This window comes from Ictalurus punctatus, chromosome 4, assembly GCF_001660625.3.
Source record: "Ictalurus punctatus breed USDA103 chromosome 4, Coco_2.0, whole genome shotgun sequence".
Classification (NCBI taxonomy): domain Eukaryota; kingdom Metazoa; phylum Chordata; class Actinopteri; order Siluriformes; family Ictaluridae; genus Ictalurus; species Ictalurus punctatus.
In genome coordinates, this window is record NC_071284.1 from 11,504,719 (window position 1) to 11,527,974 (window position 23,256).

Here is a 23,256-nt window from a genome sequence, read left to right on the forward strand (position 1 = left end):
GGGCACTAATAATTATGTTACATTGGTTCAACAGCTTTAAGGAAAAGATCATCAGCAACAAAAATGAGGAACATTTAGGGCCACTCCAGCACAACCTCCAAACTATAGGACACATCAAGCTGAGTTTGGTCATTGCGCAAACAGAAACAGATCTTTTATTTACTGTTGTGGGTAAGTGCATGATAACACTGTTCTTAAGTGTTGCTATGATTCAAGTGATTAAGCTCAATCAATGAATTAAGTGTATTGTTGATTGCAGAAAACAATAAAATGTTTAAAAGTGATTGGTTATTGTATGTATGCAATTTGTTTCTATTAAGTAAAGCATTATTATTGTTTTAAATTGTGCAATACCTTTTGCTAAAAATTCTTAACCCATATGCTATAATACCCTCTACAGTTTAGCATTATCACCTGCACCACACATATTATTTATGTAAATGTCATTAATAGCAAAAGTGTTCACAAATGTGTTTTGTATGAGAATATTTTACTAGAAAAGTCTGTACTGACGTACTGTCATAGACTATTTTGTCAAGTGTATGCATTCATTTAATAAAAGTTAAGGACGTTAAACACAAGGGTTTGTTGTCTGTTAGGTAGGAGTTTATTATTTGGAAAAAGCTTAGACTGTTCTTAATGTTTGTGGTTATATGATTATATGTTTGAACATTGGATATTCATTTTCTAAATTTTCTGTCTATATGTAATGGTTCAAATCATTGCCTCATTACAAATATTACATGGATAAGAAAAATGGTTAGTAGGCTGGTTTTTGTTTGGATGAGTCTCATATCAGTCATTTCATTGACAGTGCTTAACACCCATTCACTCCAACCAATCTCATTCTGAAATCAGCCATCACCCTCTAATACCGTGGCATACTAACTCTGGTTGAACCACCATAGGTTCTAGGGGCAGAGCTTTGTATACATAAGTGGGAATGGGACAAACTCAAGGAGTAAAAATCATTCAAATCATTCAAGTCCACTTATTACACATTTAGAGACCTAATTCTGCACCTTTTATATCCTCATGCAAAAATTCCAAAGCAATTAATCTGTGAAAGCAGACATTTTCCTATTTTCCATCTTTGTAACAAATTATTGAGTTTTTACTTTAACAGTACCTGCACTTGTGACTTTGTGTTTGACACAGGTTCAGATGTTCTGCCCTTCTTGGGTGTGACAGATAACAGACATACAGCATGACTCCATTTAGCATTTATGACCTTTAAATAATAGCCACAATCAGGCCTCCTCTCAGAATATTGTTTAATTGGGTAACATTGGGTAATATTGTGTTAAGAATTTCTATTTATACTCTGGTTAATATATATTGGGTAATAAGTCAGAGTTTTGTGACTTTTATGATGCATGATAAATGAAATAAAATCATCATGTGGTGCTGTAGTGACATGCTTTGTGCTCTGTCACCACTAGATGGTCTCAATGTCACCCTTTATTGGCCAGTGTGTCACTATAGCAACCATATTGTACAACAACAAAGTCCAGTGGACTGCACTGTGGGGGAATATATGAACTTTCTCAAGAATCCATAAAGGTATGGTCCTTTTTCTTGACTTTAGAATGGTTACAGTCTTATCAAAGTGTTTTGTAAAGTGTATGTGATTTCAGGTAATACAAAATAGAAACCATTTTTAATTAATTATAGCCTTCTGTTGCAGAATGACAACAGCCTCTATATATCAGCTCTCTGATAGTCCAAGTGTCATCCCTGTGCTGCTTGGGAAGGACAGAAATGTCACCTATGTATTGGACACTTCAGAGGCTATGGCAGCAATTCTGGGGACAGTGAAAAATCTGATTATTCAAAGTCTGCTTACCAAGGCTTCTCTCAGAAACTCCCTCTTTAACATCATCACCTGTTCATATAAGGTGCCTCATCTTCAGAAAACTAATACATACCTTCTATACTATATATATATATATATATATATATATATATATATATATATATATATATATATATATATATATATATATATATATATATATATATATATATATACATACATACATACAGTATCTCACAAAAGTGAGTACACCCCTCACATTTGTGTAAATATTTGATTATATCTTTTCATGTGACAACACTGAAGAAATGACTCTTTGCTACAATGTACAATGTCCCTCAAATAACTCAACACACAGCCATTAATGTCTAAACTGCTGGCAATAAAAGTGAGTACACCCCTAAGTGAAAATGCCCAAATTGGGCACAAAGTGTCAATATTTTGTGTGGCCACCATTATTTTCCAGCACTGCCTTAACCCTCTTGTGCATGGAGTTCACCAGAGCTTCACAGATTGCCACTGGAGTCCTCTTCCACTCCTCCATGATGACATCACGGAGCTGGTGGATCTTAGAGACCTTGTGCTCCTCCACCTTCCATTTGAGGATGCTCCGCAGATGCTCAATAGGGTTTAGTGCATCACCTTCACCCTCAGCTTCCTTAGCAAGGCAGTGGTCGTCTTGGAGGTGTCTTTGGGGTTGTTATCATGCTGGAATACTGCCCTGCAGCCCAGTCTCTGAAGGGAGGGGATCCGCTGTTAAACCGCTGTATGGTTCTTGGCCACCATGCTGCAGTTCAGTGTCAGGGTCTTGGCAATCTTCTTATAGCCTAGGCCATTTTTATGTAGAGCAACAATTCTTTTTTTCAGATCCTCAGAGAGTTCTTTGCTATGAGGTCCCATGTTGAACTTCCAGTGACCAGTATGAGGGAGTGTGAGAGTGATGACACCAAATTTAACACACCTGCTCCCCATTCACACCTGAGACCTTGTAACACTAACAAGTCACATGACACCGGGGAGGGAAAATGGCTAATTAGGCCCAATTTGGACATTTTCACTTAGGGGTGTACTCACTTTTGTTGCCAGCGGTTAGGACATTAATGGCTGTGTATTGAGTTATTTTGAGGGGACAGTAAATTTACACTGTTATACAAGCTGTACACTCACTAATTTACATTGTAGCAAAGTGTCACTTCTTCAGTGTTGTCACTTGAAAAGATTGAATCAAATATTTACAAAAATGTGAGGGTTGTACTCACTTTTGTGAGATACTGTGTGTGTGTATGTATGTATGTATAAAAACACATAACACAAAGAAAGTAAATGCTCAAAATTCTGCACTAGGGGGAACAGTGGTGTAATGGTTAGAACTTTTGCCTCGCACCTCAATTCCCTCCTCCACCCTGTGTGCAGAGAGCTTCCATGTTCTACCCATGCTTTGGGGGTTTCCTCTGGGTACTACAGTTTCCTCTGACAGTCCAAAGATGTGTATTGTAGGGTGATTGGCATTTCTAAATTGTCAGTAGGATGTAAATGGGCATGAATGTAGGTGTGTGATTGTGCCCTGCAATGGATTGGCACCCTGTCTAGGGTGTCCCATGCCGTGTGCCATAAGGATCATAAGGTTTTGCACAAACTTGTGGAATCCATGTGAGCTCTAGTGCACACTGTCATTAACGCAAAAAGGGGACAAACCAAATACAACTCATGTAAATATTTCAGAGATTCTACATTTCAGTTTGTTGTCAATACTGTAAACTGTTTTCATTTAGAAAAGAATGCAAAATAGACTTTTGGACCCCACTGTACATATATCAAGCATTTGGCGTTTGCAGGCAATATGAGTAAAATACACAGACAGCTCTTAGACAAAGCAGTACTCGACACATTATCTAACCACCCCTATATGTATCTCCCTAGATAACATCCTTGTCTGAGCACATGATTCCTTGTGCACCTGATACAGTGTACCAGGCCCTCAGCTGGATCCATTCTCTCAGGACAAGCCCTGGAAATGATCTCCTTACGGCACTCATTACAGCATTTTCTGATCCTGCCTGTCAGTCTGTCCACCTAGTGACAAACAGCCTCCCAGACAACCTGGAGAATTGCCTGAATTCTCTATCTACATTTACAGCACGCCCTGTGCACACATTTCATGTATCAGAAAAGCAGGATTTGGACACCGATGTTTTGGATTTCCTAAAATGCTTGACCTCTGCCACTAAAGGGAGTTGCTACAGGCTGTCTCTAAACTCTAATGCCCCAGCTGAGCAGGTGAACCCCTCGGTCAGTAGTAGGACAGGAACTCTATCACCCATTGTACAGTGCCCACCACTAATACTGGCACCCTTCGTAAATATGAGCAAAGAAGACTGTGAAAAGTTGTCTTTACTGTTAAACTTTTGATTTATTAAAAAAAAGTCACAAAAATACTCTGCTCTCATGGATATCAAACAATTGCAAACGAAACACAGGTTTATTTAAAAAAAAAAAAAAAAGAAGAAAAAAAAAGAAACTTTTAGTCAATACTTTGTGCTACCTTACTTTGCCAAGATAACAGCTCTGAGTCTTCTCCTAAAATGCCTGATGAGGTTGGAAAATACATGGCAAGGGATCTGAGACCATTCCTCCATACAGAATCTCTCCAGATCATTAAAATTTTGAGGCCCACACTGGTGGACTATCCTCTTCAGTTTACCCCACAGGTTTTCTATGGGTTTCAAGTCAGGGGACTGGGATGGACATGGCAGGACCTTGATTTTGTGGTCAGTAAACCATTTTGTGTTGATTTTGATGTATATTTTGGATGCTGGAAGATCCAACTATGGCCCATTTAATCTTTCTGGCAGAGACAGTCAGGTTTTCATTTAATATTCACTGATCTTTGATAGAATCCATGATCCCATTTATCCTAACAAAATGTCCAGGTGCTCTGGCAGAAAAACAGCCTCAAAACATTAAAGAGCCACCACCATATTTAACCGTGGGCATGAGGTACTTTTCCTTATGGCTACCTCTCTGTGTGCACCAAAATCACCTCTGGTGTTTATTGCCAAAAAAGTTTAATCTGACCATAGAACCCGATCCCATTTGAAGTTCCAGTAGTATCTTGCAAACTCAAGATGGTAGAATTTGTTTTGGATGAGAGTAGAGGTTTTTTTCTTGAAACCCTTCCAAACAACTTGTGATATAGGTGACATCGGATTGTAGTTTTGGGGACTTTCTGACCCCAAGATGCAACTAACTTCTGCAATTCTCCGAAGCATCCTCTTCACAGTGCACTGAGATCATATAGACTCACATCAAATTCCAGTTTGATTCATAACATTTCCTGTTGACTGGAACTTCTTAATTTTGGCTCTGATGGTGGAAATGGGCATTGTCCATGCTTGTGCTATTTTCTATAGACACTTCCCATTTTGTGAAGCTCAACAACCTTTTGTCACATTTCACAGCTATATTCCTTTGTTTTACCCATTGTTATGAATGACTAAAGGATTTTGGCCTATGTGTCACCTTATATTTATACCCCTGAGAAACAGGAAGTCATGGTTGAACAATTTCCTGTTCCTAGTCACCCAGGTGTACTAAAATATGTATAATGTCAATTGGAATATACTTCTTTCATATGAATTAATAGGGGTGCCAATAATTGTTGCACACCTATATTTAAGCAAGAATCTTTTTTATAAACCTGTGTTGTGTTTGCAATTGTTTGATATCCATGAGAGCAAAAGATCAAAAGACAAATTTTCATAGCCTTCTTTGCTCATATTTATCAAGGGTGCAAATATTAGTAGAGGGCACTGTATGTTATATACATTTATACCACAGTGCTGTTGATTTCTCTGATTTATCAAAAGGTTTTGATTATTTTTCTGTAACAGCACAGCTCATTTACTGCTAATTTACAGTATGGCTGATGACCCACTGATTCTAAGCCTAATGATAAACAGATTGAAAAGGTTTTGTTATTTAACAAAGAAAAACATATAATCATTGATAAGGTGAAGGTTTCTGTGGGGAGATGTTTATTTAAAATTCATGAAAGGAGTCTCGGGCATGGTGATTTAATGGTTTGCACGTTCTCTCCGTGCTTCAAAGGTTTCCTCCCAGTCCAAAGACATGCGTTGTAGACTGATTAGCATCTCATCATATGAATGAGTGTGTGTGATTGTGCCCTACAATGGGTTTCACCCTGTCCAGGGGGTCCCCCACCTTGTACCCTTGGATAGGCTCTGAATCTGTGTAGGATAAGTGGTACAGAAAATGGATGGAAAGGAGTCTCCAGTGTCAAGGCCTTCTAGCAGAAAGTTTTCAAGGACAGAGGAGTTTACTCTTTCCAGTTTGTCAGTAGCATGACAAGCTTTTGTCTGATTAACTTCAAGAAAGAGGAAAAAGAGAGGCTGGTGAGGGAATGACTGTTTTATATCTTATAACTTGTCTCACAGATGTTCCACAACATTAAATGCAACTATAAACATTTAAAAATCATTAACAAATTTAATTGGCAAATTGCTGTGGTACAGGAGGAATTAAACACTTCAGAACATACTGTTATTGGAATCATCACATCATCCCATCGTTGATCATTTTCCTGTAATAGCACATGTCATGTAAAACATGTCATGTTTTATTCCTTACACATTTCAGTGTTTGTCTTGGAGCAAAGGTATCTAAATCCTGTGCATCATTATTAATATTAATATGTTTTCATTAATAACAGCTAGCCCTGTTGCACTCATCAGAACACCAGATTCAACATCAGTCATGCTCAAAGGACAAGTGCCAGGTCTCCTACTACAAACCATTTCATGCAGTCTGCATCTCACCATACTGGTATGCCCTCTACATTAAAGTCCTGAAGATTAGGGGGTAAGGGGTTCCAATAAGTATTAGCATCTAAGGAAAAAGAGATTTAAGTAAATTGGCATAATTGATGTCTTCCAGGTGTTCCATGGGAAATCCCTTTAGTGTGACACCGTGTGTTTTAGGGAAGGTAGCAAGAGGTGCTGAGTTCTTTCCAGGTTGCCGTGTGTTAGCACGAAGAGAGGTAGATGGATTCTACTACTTGGGGACAATTGTACACCAGCTACAGGTAAAACAAAAGTTTGAAAAGTTCTCAATACCTTTAAGTGTCATGTGTGATCACAACATAAATATCTTTTTTACCCTAGGACAGGGGAGGACTCTTTATGGTGACATTTGATAAGTGTTTGCCCAAAGATAACACCATGATGGAAATCATATCACCTCAGTTAACATGTCAACCTGACATGGTGAATATAACACAGGCACATAAGCACAGTATAGTACCAGGAGACACGGTATTAGCGCCTTGGGAATTTCAGATGAGCAGATATGGTCCTGGCAGAGTTGTTTCAGGCATGGAAGTAAGAGATTCAGTGAAGGGTAAGGCCAAGGTTTGAGTGGGTCCAAATAAAATGTTTTAATTGAACTACTCAAATCACTTTCTGCAGTGGAATAAAGATGGTTGTTTTGTTTCAGGTGGAATGGGAGATGGTCTAGTGGTGCTGTTTTGGAATGGAATCAGACTGCACGTTCGAAAAGACCTGGCTGTGTGGATACCTGCTTCTCACCATGAGCAAATAATCAGGGAACTGCAGCCTAATGTGCTCAGACCAGGCTGCTTAAACCACAGCCAGTGTAGTCACATTAACTGGTCACCAGTCTGCTGCATAAATCACATAAATCACTGTCTTCCAACAACTCCCTCAATGTGCCTTTGCCCAGTGAAGAACTGTCCCCTCTCTAATCAACGCCTTCTTATGGACAATCAATGGAAGGCGCAGGAGATTAAACCTGACCAAGTAAATGAGCTGACAGCTTCTCAGGAGATGAAGACTGATTTGTCTTCTTCAGACTCAAGCGAAAACGAGGAAGAAGTTACAAATGAAAAGTTAAATTCCACACCAGAACTGGTGAGCTGCTCAGTGAACACGGAGATCTCATACCTGAATAAGTCCCATAGTGAGCCACAGAATAGACCAGCCTGGAGGTACTGGAGAAGAGGATCCCCAGAGCCACACCACAAAAAACCAGGTAACTGTCTGCCTGATCACAGGCCATCTCTAGTTTCATTAATAGAACCAAAGATCCATAAGTCCATGAGAACATCACACACATCCAATTCATTTCTGCTAAGGTCATTGTCTTTCAATGTTAAAATTGTTTCCATGTTGTTTGTATGCAATTATATATTTAAATACAATTAATTATGTTTTTTTCTGTTTCTTAGGGCAAGTAACTAAGCCTCCAAATCCAGGTTATTCTTGCCTTGGAATAAACAGTGATTCTGGATACTCCTCATCCAGTTTTGCATCCACAAATCCCAGTTCATTATTTGAAATGGTTCCACATTCAGTAAGAAGAGGTATAACAGTAAGAGAGGTATTTGGCTGGACTGTACAAAAACCACTTTCTGAAGCACCACCTCCATTGGCTTTTACAGTAAAGAAAATTTCAGGTGAACCAAGATCATAAAACTGCTTAAATAGCTCAATAACCTCAAAAAACATTTGATATGACATTTGCACAAGCTGCAAATGAGATTTACTATGGATGTAACTCTTGATTATAGTTTTTGAATATTCTTTAAATGATAGCATGACAAAAGATATCAAACAACAATAAAATTATATCAAATTTCTAATTTTATATAATTTTTTTTAAATGTGATGCATTGTTGTATTCAATTTAAACTCTCAGCAATGCTTTCTAGTGACCAGGACACAGATCATTTGCATTTAGAGACACCCACAAAACTCACCCAAAAAACATAAAAGGTCAAACTCAGAGAGGGCTGGAAACACAAAATGAACAGTGAAAGAAAAGGTAGAACGCCTGAGGTGAAAGTTATATTGACTCACTTCTATGCCAGCAGAAACTTTTCAGCAGTTTAACAGCACCTTAAAGGTCAAAATTTTGAGACGAATTACACAAAATATAAATTAAATAAAATGTAAAGAAAATGGTGTGACATGAAAATGGAGGATAGAGAAAATCTACACAGTATTTATGTGATCATGAACACCAAGTACATCACACAGGGAAACCTATTTTAAAATTGTTTTATTTGTCTTGGCTCACTTGCTGGAAGTGTTGTGCAGTGTTAAAAGAAGATGCAGTGGGAAACAGAACCCCTATGTAAGCCAGTTTCATCCTCTGAAAAAATAAACATCCTTTCCCTCATAAGCGTGACCTCAAGCTTCTGTCAGCTGAGGTATTTGCTTATGGCTTATGGCTATGCACAGACCGGCCCATTGGCATTGACTTATTTATTTATAATTGAATAATTAATTGATGGACTTGTGTTTGCTCACTGCAAACACAAATCCATTTATTTTTTAATGAATGTATTGAATATATGTTGCAGTTTTAATATTTAGTAATGAACTGTTTGACAGGTATGAACTGAAAGAGGAAATGTAACTTCTGCATTAACTCCCAGCAAAATACTTTCGATATCTAAAAAAAATCCTTTATTTCAGCATCAAAACTTCACAAAATAAAGCAAAAGTTCTATTGCACATAATTTTATCATAACCATTAAAATTCAGTAGTTTATAAAAATACCCTGAGTAGTACATGTACACATTACATTAAGGCACATTTCACATTACATTAAGTGCACCAAATTATGTTTAATAAAATTAAATTCAGTTGTGAAGAATTTAATTTTAGTGCAATGAAAGGAGACTTTTTTATGATGTATATGGAAACATTTTGTCAAAACCTGAGGATAGTAGCTTGATGTCAGAGGTTGAATGTGAGGCTCATGCTCTCCCCTGCACTGATGTGCACCACTCGGGTCTGTGGGCCAGCATCCTGCATTCCTGGCATAAGTGCCTGGAGACAATTCAATCAAGAAATCCTCTAGCTCAGACAAAGCCTTTAATAACAGTGAAACAAGTACACTTAAAGTTATTATTCCATGAGACTTCTACAAATTTGATTAGAAGTCAAATTAGAGGTTTTTCTTTAAATATACAATGAGTGAAATAAGTATTCAGACACTTTAGTTTTTGTTATTAAAGAAACACCCAGTGCATACATCCACTTCAAAATATTTTCAAGAAACAAAAATCAACAAGGCAAAAGTATTCAGATACTATATTAAATAGTATATGTAATATTATATATGAGTGGTGTGTGTATATGTAAAGGTTACATAAAGATGACCTTATAAATGCTGCAAAGAATGCTCTCATGCAAATTGCACTTGGTGTCATAAAAAGAGAAACATCCATTGGAAGATTTCACACAACAAGCTGCAATCATGGTAAACATGAAGGAGCTTCCTAAAGTTCTCAGAGACATTATTGAACATCATTCAAATGGACATCCCTGTCAACCTTAAACATCCCTGTTCATACAACTGGTTAGATAATATACAGGTGGAAGGAACATTCATGGAACCAAAACTAATCGTCTCCGGACAAGTGCGGACACAAGATTTCAAAATGCACTCTCAGACTAATGATATGGACAGTAATAGCAGTCACTCAAAAAGAGTTGCAGGACAACCTGAAAGTAGCAGGAACAACAGAGGGAATAATAAGCAATGCATCTCAGTCATCTCTGTTCCTGCACCACACACAAAAATCCTCTGCTAAAAAAGAAGCACTGAGATGTGCACCTAAATGCATTTAATCAAATTAGAACTCTTTCAGAACAGTCAAGAATAAAACAAACAGGAACTGTTTATAATTCAGCTCATCATGTTTGGATTTACTGTAGACGTCTCAAAGCTGTAACTGCCAACAACTTTCTAATGCTGGTAATTTGTGGTGTCTGAATACTCCCCCTTGTTTTAGAAACATACTATGTTCAGTTATGCTTATAAATGTATACCTTTTTGGTTTTATTTATAAGTACAAAGTCAAAAAACTTTGTGTGAGTACATTTGAAGTGGATATATCCACTGGAAGTATATTAAATAAATAAAAAAAATCTGAATACTTATTTCCCTTCACTGTATGTGGGAATTGCTTACAGTGTAATGAGCCCTTTTGGAGGTTATGGTAGTGGTTTGAATTTGCCTTGAAGTCTGTAGAAGCTGCTTAGCATGAAAGCGACACACATGGGTTCGCTCTTGTTCACAAAGCTCTGCTGCACTTGCAGACCTGTAAAACCGCTGTGTGGAAAACACATGCTCAGCAAGTCTAGTAGCAGAAAGGCAGAATGAATAAAGAGAAATAATTAGCATCAGGCTCTACCTTGCATTGATTGCTGGTTTCAGACATGCACTCCATTATTTTTGCAAAAGCATTATCCAAGGTCATATGGGCAGCAGGATGTTCCAGATCCTTTGAATAAACAAAGTTAGATTTAACTATTGCTGTTGTCATCATTGCAAATACAGGTATCGCATGTACATGGACAAAATGTTTTCCCATTTGAACTTTGAAGGAAGTTTGAATCAGAGCAAAGATTAACTACAGAAGTTGTTTGGTTATCAGTGGCTCTTGGGTAGTTCGCTCACAAAATATTTTAGTAGGGTAGTAGGGCTATTCCATGTCATCTGGTGCCCTGGGCCTTCACCATGCTCAGGACAACTCATCAGGTGTTACCCAGTAATGGCAGGACTTTTTGCTGAGCTACCACTACTCTGAGAAACTTTATTGTTCAAATCTAATTTTTTTTTTGATCATCCAGCACTTCTCATTTGTTTACAACATATGACTTAAGTAGTTAAGGCCAATAAAGGGGTTAAAACACCATGACTAAAATAACTAAATAAACCAGGGGTGTCCAATCTTAGGCACAAAGGACCACAGGTTTTCGTTCTGACCAAGCATCAGACAATCAAGATGAAAGGCTAAGATGACCTGGTGAAATTAGGTGTGGCTGCTAATTGGTTGGAACAAAACCCTGCAGCCACAGTGCCCATTTGCAGAGAAGTTTGGATACCCCTTGAACAAACCAGGTGAATATTGGTTATGGGCAGCACAGTGGCACAGCAGGTAGCATTGCTCCAGGATCCCTAGTTCAATCCTGACCTCGGGTTACTGTATGTGTGGAGTTTTACATGTTCTTGTGTCCATGTATTCAACTCGGTTTCATCCCACTATACAAGAAAATTCAGGTTGGCTACACTAAATTGCAATAGGTGTGTGTGCGCGCGCATGGTGCCCTATGATGGGCCTGATCCTCCACAACCCTGATCAGGATAAAGTGGTTACTGATGGATGTTGGTTATTTCCATGTCAATTTTTATTGATTTATTTATGCAGCACACTGACAATAATAATCGTCTAAATGCATTCCATTTGAAAACCATTCCAGTTTTAGAAGACTGTACCTCCGTGTGTTTCTCGGTGCAGGAATCATCTCGGTGAGATGATCCGACATTCTTCAAGGATTCCGACCGTCTTTTGGCTCTCTGCAACACCTCAAGTCCGAGTTTAGACGAACGATCAAGTGAAGCGTCCAGCCAACACCGACCTGCCATGATCACAGGCTGCACGTGCATGAGAGAGTTACATTAATAAATATCACGCGGACAAACACAGCTCGTTATCGATCACAAGTCACAATCCACCTGCTAAAAGTTTCAGGCTACATCCCAAATCAGTTCTAATCTGAATAATATACGAAATTACACCACCACAGTTGATCATTTAGTACATGGGTGTGTACTGTTGAACGTAGACGTGCAAAACATTCACTGGCATTAACGTTAATCAAATCTGCAGAGCCTTTTCTGAATCGAGCCATGCAAGGCGAAACTTCTAAAAGTTAAAATTTACAACACGAGATGCTTTCCTGTTATTTCTAATTCCCGTGAACATTCACCGCTGTCCGACATTGTTGTTACAGCAGTATCATTAGTTCAGATCTTCTGGGCGTGTAAATGAAAGCGAATCGTGAAGTTTTTCTTCCTCTCCCAGGTGTTGTTGGGAAATGTAGTCCATTATCTGTTATGGGGGATAACGTAACCTAAGATATGCAGTAGTTATGTTTTGTACATTATTTATTTTTTTGCCAGGATTTTTTAAAACATGGGCAATATTTATCTACATCATTATATATACTGGTCAGAAAGTTAACCAGTGTAGCCTATTTTGTCCAACAGTGTAATACAGTCGCTACAGACATGGAATTTGTCTCCTCCTGTTGGTTAATAGCTGCTCATTTCGACAGGAGATGTACAGTATATAACCACATATACATGCCTTGCTGTAGAACAGTGGTTCCAAAATTGGGGTAGGGTACACGAGGTGAACACTCACATGTTAAAAATAATAATGCTAATAATAATAATAAGAAGAAGAAGAAGAAGAAGAAGAAGAAGAAGAATTGTGTGTGTGTGTGTGTGTGTGTGTGTGTGTGTGTGTGTGTGTGTGGTGGTGGTGGTGGGGGGGGTAAGGTAGTGTTCAGTGTTTGGCAGATAATATATTCATTAGGAGATTTATGAAACATGCTTTTCTGCCCTAACCTAATCTAAAAGAAAATATAAGTTGAGGCCAGATGATAATCTTTTGTATTATTAATTCTTATTATTAATACAACCTCTTGTGCTTTGTACTAGTCATTAATCTGATGATCAAAAACATTTTTGTCATGACTCTTTATGTCTGAGGTTAACATTTGACATGCAAAAATCCATTATGGATGACTTACAATTAAGTAATATGTAGATTCATCTTGGTGAATATAATTTGTATAAAATGAGTGCCAGTCAGTGAATTGTGTTTTTCCCTTGTCTTCTAGATTTTCTATATTGTTTACTTTTTCTTTTCTTTTTTCCAGACCATAAAGAAAGTGTGAAGCATACCAACAGGGGATGTCTGAAATGTTTGTCCTGTATCATTTAAAGCTGATTCACAAGAAATTATGACCTTACATTTTTATTTGTATGTTTTTTTTTAATAATGTCATTGTCTATGGCTTTGTTTATTGTTATGATAAGTTGCAAATAAGTTACTGGAATTTAAAAAAGAATTAATTTTGTGTGTCTGTTTTGTTGTTTGTTTTTTTTGTTTTTTTTTTGGTTTGATTTTTTTTAAAGGAGGCTCCAGAGCCCATCTCTATTTAAAATGGGAGGTGTTTGGTAATTTGGGTATGGTATCTCTGGTTTGCATTTGATAGGTAAGTTTGTTTAGTCATCCACTGCTAATATTCAAATACCTTGAGAGAGATTCTGTGGAGATTGAACACTATGCATGAAATAAAAACAGAAGGAGACACAAGGAGTGCACAACAATCAAATGTTTACACTGTAGTATAAGATCAGTACATTACTTATTAGAATTGTCTTCAATTTTCTTTTGCCTTTCATTCCTTCAAATGGATCAATTGTAGTGTGTGTGTATATATATATATATATATATATATATATATATATATATATATATATATATATATATATATATATATATATATATATATATCAAATAAAAAGGCAAAAAATATTTCCTCCATTTAATTTACTGCATTGGTGATGCATTTTTGCATGATAACTGAAACCTGCCTTCTACATCCAGAATGCTCATGAAGGAGTACACCATGCCAAATGAAAGCAATGAAACAACAATATCTCTTTCCAACAATTCCTTTCAAACCAATGTTTCATCTGTCTCATGGAATTCTCTCTCTCTAGGTGAGATTATAACTCAGTGTAACAGAAATGGCAATGCCCCAATGCATGTACCCATCCAGATCCTTGTCCTCGTACTTGCCCTTCCAGCAAATGCAGTCCTGCTCTGGCTGCTGGTAAAGAACAGAAAGAATCTGTCACCCTCTGAGGTTGTAGGTCTCAACATGGCTGTGCTCATTGTGCTGTTTTGCCTCAACCTTCCATTTGATATAGTAATATCAACAAACAATCATTCACGACTATTCCTGCGTATCTCACAGACCTTTGCCACCCTCAGGTACTTCGGTTGCCCAATCCTGCTGACCAGTATGTGCTTGGAGTGCTATGTGGTTGTGGCACACCCTGTGCTCTTCATAAGCCTGGGGAAGTGGGTATGTTCTGCCATCATCTGGTTTCTCACCTGCATCATGGCAGGAGTCACCTTTGTCTACACCCTCTCTAGAACAGCTGTTATTTTATCCATCATTATTAATATGGCATTGTGTGAGTGCTACATAAAAAGGCCCTATTGTGAAGGGGACCAAAATAATTCAGTTGCAAAGAAGTGAGCTCTAAAGAACATTGTAGCAGTATTGGTGCCCTCAACCTTTATCTATTTGCCACTGCTGGGTCTGGACCCTTTTCTGTTGATAATCCAAGTATGCTCACAAGAAGGCACAAATACCCTTATGTTATTTGCTAAGGCAAATGCTCTGTGGCAATAATAATAAATCAAGAAACACAAAACAGACCATTACAGACCAGAGAAACTAAACTACTGAATATGATTTGTCTGAAAACTGTAATTGTGTGTAATTGTTGTTTTTATTGTTGTTGTTGTTGTTGATGTTATAGCAGTAATGAGAGGAGGACATGCAGCACTTATGGGTTCCTGAACACAAATGGGAACAAAAATAAAGCTGATATATATGACACAAACATTTTACTATAGAGTAAGCAACATGTACTGAATAGATTATAACATCAGTAAAGCTATGAAAGAGGGAACAATCCTGTCCTGAGATTACACAAGTTACTACCTATTCAGAATAGGTTATACAGTATATTAAGTCAGGTGAGCATTACTTGGCAAAAAATAGACTGGGTATATGAGATATCTGTCTGCTTGATAAAAAAAAACATATCTGTTAAACATCCTGCTTTTTCTTGATTGTCCTGGACAATTGTAACTAATTTGTCCATATATTGTACATATATTCATTTTTCTTCAGTATCCCCTTTATCCAGGGCAGGACCACAATTGATCTAGAGCTTGTCATAGAAACACTGGGCAGGAAGTGGGAATACACTAAGCCACCTTAAGTGTCCAATATGCAATGAAAACTTTAAAAAATATGGACCTTTAGCAATCCTAAAATAATAAAATAAAAAGGACCAGTGTTGCCATTTGTATCTGGTTATTGTTTTCCCTGTTGTCTGTGCTTCTGACAAAACATGCTGAATGTGCTTTTATGTACTTTTGGTTCCCCTGCATTATATTTTTGACAGTTTCTTTAATGACATACAGTGAGAAATTCTGAATAATTTTAAAATAATATCGTATAATCTAACGAAAACATTATAAAGTTGAGATATGTTGTCTATGTGTTGTACTATTTTTATGGTTGACTTTGGTAACCAAATAAATATTATTCAAATTAAAACGTTACTTTTTACTGCACAATTTTGAGTTACTGTTTCCTTAACAAGCCACCGAAATTAAAACACTCAGTCCACAGTGGAAAAAAATCTGGCCATGGACTATGTTTTACATATCTACTATACACTGGTAAAACCTGTGCACCAAACAAGGGATGTTTGTGCATTTGTGCAATGTTAACATATTGTTAATCAAAGCAGATTTATGATGATCAAATATATGATAATTATACAAGCAATTTAAAGTTAGTATATATGACTTCAAAACAGGCTTGGTGATTTGCAAATATCCTGATATCATCTGAGTTTCAGATAAAGTATTCTGCTAATTATTCTTATGTAACTTGTGATGCATTGGAAGCTAGAGCCCATGACTTGAGACAGTGTATCTTAACTAAATTACTAGATTTGAACCCCCATCTTATCATGATTTGACAAACCAAGAATCGCAAAACGTATGAACTTGAAGAATCATATAGGATACTCCGACTATTTTCTACAAGCCTTTTCAGGTCAACCCCACTTAACCTTTTTGGAAGTATCACCTCAATTAAGAACTATGCCTGAAAGCATATATCGTGCTGTGTTTAACCAAAAATAAATAAATAAATAAAATTCAGATACAGCAAATAACACATTGTACAATAATGTTAGTTCTGGTCCACTAATTTGATTGGACAAGCAGTGTTTCAAGACTGCTAATATTTAGTATAACAGCACTGATACATTTGACTCTTTGTACAAAAGTAGGTACAGGACCAGGCAAATATTTAGGTCAAACAAAAAGGAAAATACAGTGGATATAAAAAGTCTACACACCTCTGTTAAAATGGCACATTTTTGTGATAATTAAAAAACTAAGATAAATCATGTCAGGCCGTTTTCCATCGTCAATGTGAAATTATAACATATAAAAATTAAGTGGAAAACAATCAGAAACATCCATCCATCCATCCATCCATCCATCTTCAACCGCTTACTCCTTTTCAGGGTCGCAGGGGAACCTGGGGCCTATCCCAGGGAGCATCGGGCACAAAGCGGGGTACACCCTGGACAGGGTGCCAGTCAATCAGAAACATTTTAGGGAATAATAAGAAAAATAAAAGGTCACAATAAAATAGTTATTGTGCACACCCCTGAACTAATACTTCGTTGAAGCACGTTTTGACTTTATTACACCACTCAGTCTTTTTTGGGAAAGAGTCTGTCAGCATGGCACATCTTGACTTGGCAATGTTTTCCCACTATTTCTTTCAAAAACATTCTAGATCCATCAAATTGTGCATCTCCTATGCACAGCTTGCTTCAGGTCACCCCACAGATTTTAAGTTGGATTTAGGTCTGGGCTCTCGCTAGATCATTCAAAAACATTGATCTTCTGTTGGTTAAGCCATTCCTTTGTGTATTTGGATGAACGCTTTAGGTCATAGTCGTGCTGAAAGGTGAAATTCCTTTTCATTGTCAACTTACAAACAGACACCTGAAGGTGTCTAAAATCGACTGGTATTCCTAGCTATTCATGATTCCCTCCACCTTGATAAAAGCCCCAGTTCTGGCTGAGAAAAGCAGCCCTAAAGCACGATGCTGCCACCACCATGCTTCTCTGTGGATATAGTGTTCTTTTAGTGATGTGCTTTTGTTTTGCACCAAACATACCTTTTGGAATTTTGGAAATATTATACCTTCTGGAATTTTCCTCAACAGACCATGACACATTTTGCAATGTGGCTGGGGTGATTTAGTTGGGCTTGGATGTTTTTTGTGAAAAAGGGCTTCCATCTAGCCACTGTACTACATAGCCGAAACATGTAAAGAATATGAGAGATTGTGGTCACATGCAGAGAGTAATCAGTACTTGTCAGATATTCCTGCGGCTACTTTAATGTTGCCATAGGTCTCTTGGCAGTCTCCCTGGTAAGTGTTTGTCTTGTCCTTTTATAAATTTTAGAGGGACGTCCTGTTCTTGTTAATGTCACCGTGGTGATCCATTTCTCCACTTGTTGATGGTGGCCTGTACAATGTTCCATAGTACATATAATGTTTAAGAAATTCTTTTATTTTAATTTTGAATCATTCTTTGTATCCAATTTTGGAAAACAATAAAGAGAATGTTAAAAAAATTATTTTATACCTCTCTCCTGATTGATTCCTTTCGACAAGTAAGATACCATGCATGCTTTATGGTTCTTCCTCAAACTGTTGCCAAAAAGTTGGAAGCACACAATTGTATAGAATGTCTTTGTTTGCTGTAGTATTATAGTTTCCCTTCAGTGAAACTAAGGGGCCCAAACATGATCCAGCATAGCAATGCCCCTCTGCACAAAGCCCTGACCTCAACCCCACTGAACAACTTTAGAATGAACTGGAACACTGACTGCATCCCAGGCCTCCTCGCCTGACATCAGGGCCCAACCTCACTAATGCACTTGTGGTGAATCCTTATCGCAATGCTCTGAAATCTATGGGAAAGTAGAGTGGAGGTTACAAGAAAGGGGGACTAAATCTGGAATGGGACGTTCAAAAAGCACATGTGGGTGTAATGGTCAAGAGTCCACAAACATTTGGCTGTATAGTGTAGATGAACAATTTTTTTACTATCAATGCATATGATTTACATTAATCTCTTTTGCTTTGTAATAGTTGTTAATCTGCTGATCAAAACATTTTACTATGTCTCTTAATGTCTGAGGTTAACATTTGACATGCAAACATATTTTAAGGATGACTGACAATGATAAGCATATAATATGCAGATTCATCATGGTGGATCATGTGTATTAAATTTGCTTAGTATTAGTGCTTAAATATCTTAGTATTCTGAGGCTAAAGCTTGGTGTGGGATTTAAAATAATCTATAGTGCTGTGAAAAAGTATTATATCCTGATTTCTTCTTTTTTTGTGTAGATCATATATTAAATAGTTTTAGATCTTCAAACGAAATACAACAGAAAACAAAGGCAACCTGAGTAAACACACAATATAGTTTATATTGATTTCTTTTATTTTATTGACATAAAAACTTAAAATCTGGTTGTACCACCTTTAGCAGTAATAACTGCAACCAAACACTTCTGATAACTGGAGATCAGTATTTCACTTACTTCTAGGAGTAGGACTTCCTACTGTGCTTTGGATCATCAACTTGCTGCATAATCCAGTTACACTTGAGTTTCAATTTGCCGACTGAAGACCGGACATTCTTCTTTAGGATTTTATGGTAGAGAGCAGAATTCATGTTTTCCTTAAATATCGCAAGTTGCCCAGGCCCTGAAGCAGCAAAGCATCCCCACACCATCACACTTGCTTGACCATAGGTATGTTCTTTTTGTGGAATTCTGTGTTTATATTATGCCAGATGTAACCGGACCCCTGTCTTCCAAACAGTTCCACTTTCGCCATTTTCCAAAAGGTTTGAGGATCATCAAGCATGTTTTGGCAAAATTCAGACAAGCCTTAATATTCTTGTGGGTTAGCATTGGTTTTCACCTTGCCACTCTTCCATGGATGCCACTTTTTCCCAGTGTCTTTCTGATAGTGGAGTCATGAACAGTGACATTTATTGATGCAAAAGAGACCTGTAAGTTATTTGATGTTGTCCTTGGCTCTTTTGTGACTTGCTAGATGAGTAGTTTCTGTGGTCTTGAAGGAATTTTGGATGGTCAGCCACTTCTGGGAAGGTTCACTGCTGTGCTGAGTTTTTCCATTGGGAGATAATGGCTCTCACTCTGGTTCTTTGGAGTCCCAGAGCCTTTGAAATAGCTTTGTAACCCTTCCCAGACTGCTGTATTTCAATCACCTTCTTCCTCATCCTTTATGGAATTTCTGTTACTTTTGGCATAGTGTGTTACTGGGTAAGACCTTTTAACCAACTTCATGCTGTATTAAAAGTTCTATTTAAGTGTTGATTTGATTGAACAGGGTTTGCAGTAATCAGGCCTGGTTGCGTCTAGTCCAGCTGAACCCCATTATGAAGGCAGTTTCATAGATTTGGGGAATTAGTAAATACGGGTGAAATAAATACAACAGGCCCAGTTGGTGTTGGATAACTTTTTTGCTTCAATAAACAACATCATCATTTAAAAACTATATTTTGTGTTTACTCAGGTTGCCTTTGTTTTATCTTAGATTTTGTTTTAATTTCTGAAACAATTTAGTATGAGACAAAACAGAAGAAATCAGGATGGGAGCAAATAATTTTTCAAAGCACTGTAAGATATTTAGCAAATAATAATTTTTGCATATCTGTCTTTAAAAAAACAGCTGTTCTCTTTTTATATAATGCTAAATTAGAGATCTAAATAATAGTCACACTATTGCATGCTCCAGAGCCCATCTCTGTTTAAAATGGGAGGTGCTTGGTAATGTACGTAGAATCTTTGGACAGTATTTGATAGGTAAGTTTGTTCAGTCATCCATTGCCAATATTCAAATACACTGCAGAGAGATTATGCAGCAAGGAGAGATTGAACTCTATATATGAAATAAAAACAGATGGAGACACAAGGAGTTCTCAACAGTCAAATTTGTTCATGGCAATATAAGGTCAGTATGGATAAGTTAACACTCATCATTACTGTTTTCAGTTTTCTTTTGCCTATAATTGCTTCAAATGTCTAAATAGAAAAAAACTTTTAAAAGGAACAAATGATTTCTTTTTAGCTTGTACTAGTAGCTGTTAACATGCTCTGCATTATTACATGACAACTGAAACCTACTTTCTACATCCAGAATGCTCATCATGGAATACACCATGCGAAATGAAAACAATGGAACAAAAATATCTCTTTCCAACAATTCCTTTCAAACCAATGTTTCATCTGTCTCATGGAATTCTCTCTCTCTTGGTGAGCTGATAACTCAGTGTAACAGCAGTGGGATTAGCCCCATGCGTGTACCCATCCAGATCCTTGTCCTCATACTTGCTCTTCCAGCAAATGCAGTCCTGCTCTGGCTGCTGGTAAAGAAAAGAAAGACTCTGTCACCCTCTGAGGTTTTAGGTCTCAACATGGCTGTGCTCAGTGTGCTGTTTTGCCTCAGCCTACCACTGGATATCAATATTTCCTCCATTCAGCAGCGCTCAGGACTATCCCTGTGCATTGTAAATGCCTTTTCTTCCCTTAGTTACTTTGGCTGCCCACTCCTGCTGACCAGTATGTGCTTGGAGCGCTATGTGGCTGTGGCACACCCTGTGCTCTTCATAAGCCTGGGGAAGTGGGAGTATCGTGCTGCATGTTCTGCCATCATCTGGTTTCTCACCTGTATCATGGCAGGAATCAACTTTGTCTACAGCCTCTCTAGAACAGCTGTTATCTTATCCATCATTATTAATGTGATGTTTATAGTCATGGTGGCCTGTCTGTTAGGCATTGTGTGGGTGCTGCATAAAAAGGTCCCAGGTGAAGGGGACCAAAATAATTCAGTTGTAAAGAAGCGAGCTCTAAAGAACATTGTAGCAGTATTGGTGCCCTCAACTATAATCTATTTTCCACTGCTGGGCCTGGCCCCATTTCTGCTGATAATTCAAACGTGCTCACAAAGCATAAATATGATTATCTGTACTGGTCTGTTGATGTTCAGTATTATCCCACATTTTGGAGTCTGCATTGGACCCATGTTCTACATAGCCCGGCTAAGGCAAATGCTATGTGTCAGGAATAATGAATCAAGAGACACAAAACAGACCATTACAGACCAGAGAAACTAAACTATTGAAGTCATGTATGATTTATCTGAAGACATACGCAGTTCTGTGTAATTCTTGTTTTTATTATAGATGTTGTTATAGCAGAAATGAGAGGAGGACATGCAGCACTTATGGGTTCCTGAACTAAAATGCCAATGAAAATAAAGCTGATATATACGACAAACATTTTACTGTAGAATAAGCAACATGTACTGAATAAACTATAGCATCAGTAAAGCTATGAGAGAGTGGAAAATCATGTTCTACAATGAGTGAGAATAAATTTTCCAACATCACTATAAAGCTTAACAGTGTCTGTCAACTTTCTTCTGGATGTATTATCTCAATTAAGAACTATGCCTCAGTGAAAGCAGAACATCTAGATTATGCTGTGTTAAAAAAAATCTGAGTTAAAAAAAAAAACAGATTACAGGTACAGAAAATAACATTATATTACAGATAGTTCTGGTCCACTAATTTGAATGGACAAGTGGTGTTCCAAACATGTTGATATTTGGTCAAACCTAAAAAGGAATAAAACACAATCTGCAGTTTCCAAAATGCCAGGAGCCAAAGAGTATATACAGTCATGTGAAAAATATGGAAATTCCACCCCATGGAAATTGTTGGCTTTTTTGACATTTGGACAAGCAAACATCCTCTTTGAAACTGTACCTATTAATAAAGGTGATACACTATCAAATGTCACATAAAATTGACATTTTGTAGTAATTTTCACTATTTAAATGAACAAAAAAACAGATCAGTCACATGGAAAAAGTAAGTACACCTCTACCTGCATCACACCTTCAAATCCATAAAATTAGAATCAGGTGTTCAAGATTGGGTACGAGTGCTTAGAAACTGCTTAGGGAGTACAGGTGGAACCGACCTTATTTATACCCCTCTCAAATGTCTGGTGTTCCCTTTGTTATTGAGGTGTGTGGTGTCATCATGCCCAGATCTCAAGAGTTTTGTATAGGCCTTGAGAAAAAAGGTTGTGGATACCTATGAGTCTGGCAAGGGATTTAAAAAGATCTCAAAATTATATGAATGAAGGGGCGTCAGTTATTTTACAATGTCTGCACCCTTTTAAACATTATCTACTCCAAACGCTCCACTACAACCCCCGAAGTAGTGATCTCAGTCGACGCTGAAAAAGCGTTCGACAGGGTTGAATGGGACTACCTGCTTACAGTATTACATAAATTTGGACTGAGTGATACATTTATTTCTTGGATACGCCTTCTGTACACATCCCCGCAAGCTAGTATCTCCACCAATGGTATGCAATCAACTTATTTTACTTTATCCCGTGGCACTCGACAGGGTTGTCCCTTGTCTCCTTTACTTTTTGCATTAGCTATAGAGCCCTTGTCAATTTATCTGAGGTCCTCCCCCTCTTTCACTGGGATAACATGTTTGGGAATGGAATTTAAGCTTTTAAACCCTTTTAAACATTATCTACTCCAAACGCTCCACTACAACCCCCGA

The 23,256-nt window shown here is 37.5% G+C and overlaps 3 protein-coding genes and 1 long non-coding RNA gene across 8 annotated transcripts; 3 read left to right on the forward strand and 1 right to left on the reverse strand.

The window, feature by feature from the left end:
• The first annotated feature begins 1,479 nt into the window (after positions 1–1,479).
• Positions 1,480–8,963, forward strand: c4h11orf16 (chromosome 4 C11orf16 homolog). 4 transcript variants are annotated; one of them, XM_047153062.2, is made up of 8 exons: positions 1,480–1,563; positions 1,688–1,898; positions 3,737–4,105; positions 6,546–6,658; positions 6,770–6,917; positions 6,997–7,231; positions 7,328–7,882; positions 8,079–8,963. In XM_047153062.2, exons 2-8 carry the CDS (start codon positions 1,689–1,691, stop codon positions 8,321–8,323), a joined length of 1,875 nt encoding a protein of 624 aa, XP_047009018.2. In that variant the 5' UTR covers positions 1,480–1,563; position 1,688; the 3' UTR covers positions 8,324–8,963. The 4 variants fall into 4 exon arrangements, with proteins under 4 accessions (XP_047009018.2, XP_047009020.2, XP_047009021.2 ...); XM_047153064.2 differs by having other exon boundaries at positions 3,737–4,093; XM_047153063.2 differs by having other exon boundaries at positions 1,505–1,563; positions 1,675–1,898.
• Positions 8,964–9,306: 343 nt separating this feature from the next.
• On the reverse strand, positions 9,307–12,690 carry LOC108264820 (A-kinase-interacting protein 1-like). Of its 2 annotated transcripts, none has more exons than XM_053677954.1 (5): positions 12,592–12,690; positions 12,144–12,302; positions 11,059–11,148; positions 10,836–10,976; positions 9,307–9,688 (listed from the first exon to the last, which is right to left on the reverse strand). In XM_053677954.1, exons 1-5 carry the CDS (start codon positions 12,631–12,633, stop codon positions 9,596–9,598), a joined length of 525 nt encoding a protein of 174 aa, XP_053533929.1. In that variant the 5' UTR covers positions 12,634–12,690; the 3' UTR covers positions 9,307–9,595. The 2 variants fall into 2 exon arrangements, with proteins under 2 accessions (XP_053533929.1, XP_053533928.1); XM_053677953.1 differs by having other exon boundaries at positions 9,307–9,731.
• Positions 11,690–12,687, forward strand: LOC124626826 (uncharacterized). Its single transcript, XR_006981533.2, has 2 exons — positions 11,690–11,768; positions 12,166–12,687. It is a non-coding gene; the product is annotated as an uncharacterized LOC124626826 (long non-coding RNA).
• Positions 12,691–20,475: 7,785 nt separating the features above from the next.
• LOC108264469 (proteinase-activated receptor 3) lies at positions 20,476–22,077 on the forward strand. The gene is made up of 2 exons (XM_017466033.3): positions 20,476–20,621; positions 20,808–22,077. Exon 2 carries the CDS (start codon positions 20,809–20,811, stop codon positions 21,781–21,783), a length of 975 nt encoding a protein of 324 aa, XP_017321522.2. The 5' UTR covers positions 20,476–20,621; position 20,808; the 3' UTR covers positions 21,784–22,077.
• Positions 22,078–23,256: the final 1,179 nt, after the last annotated feature.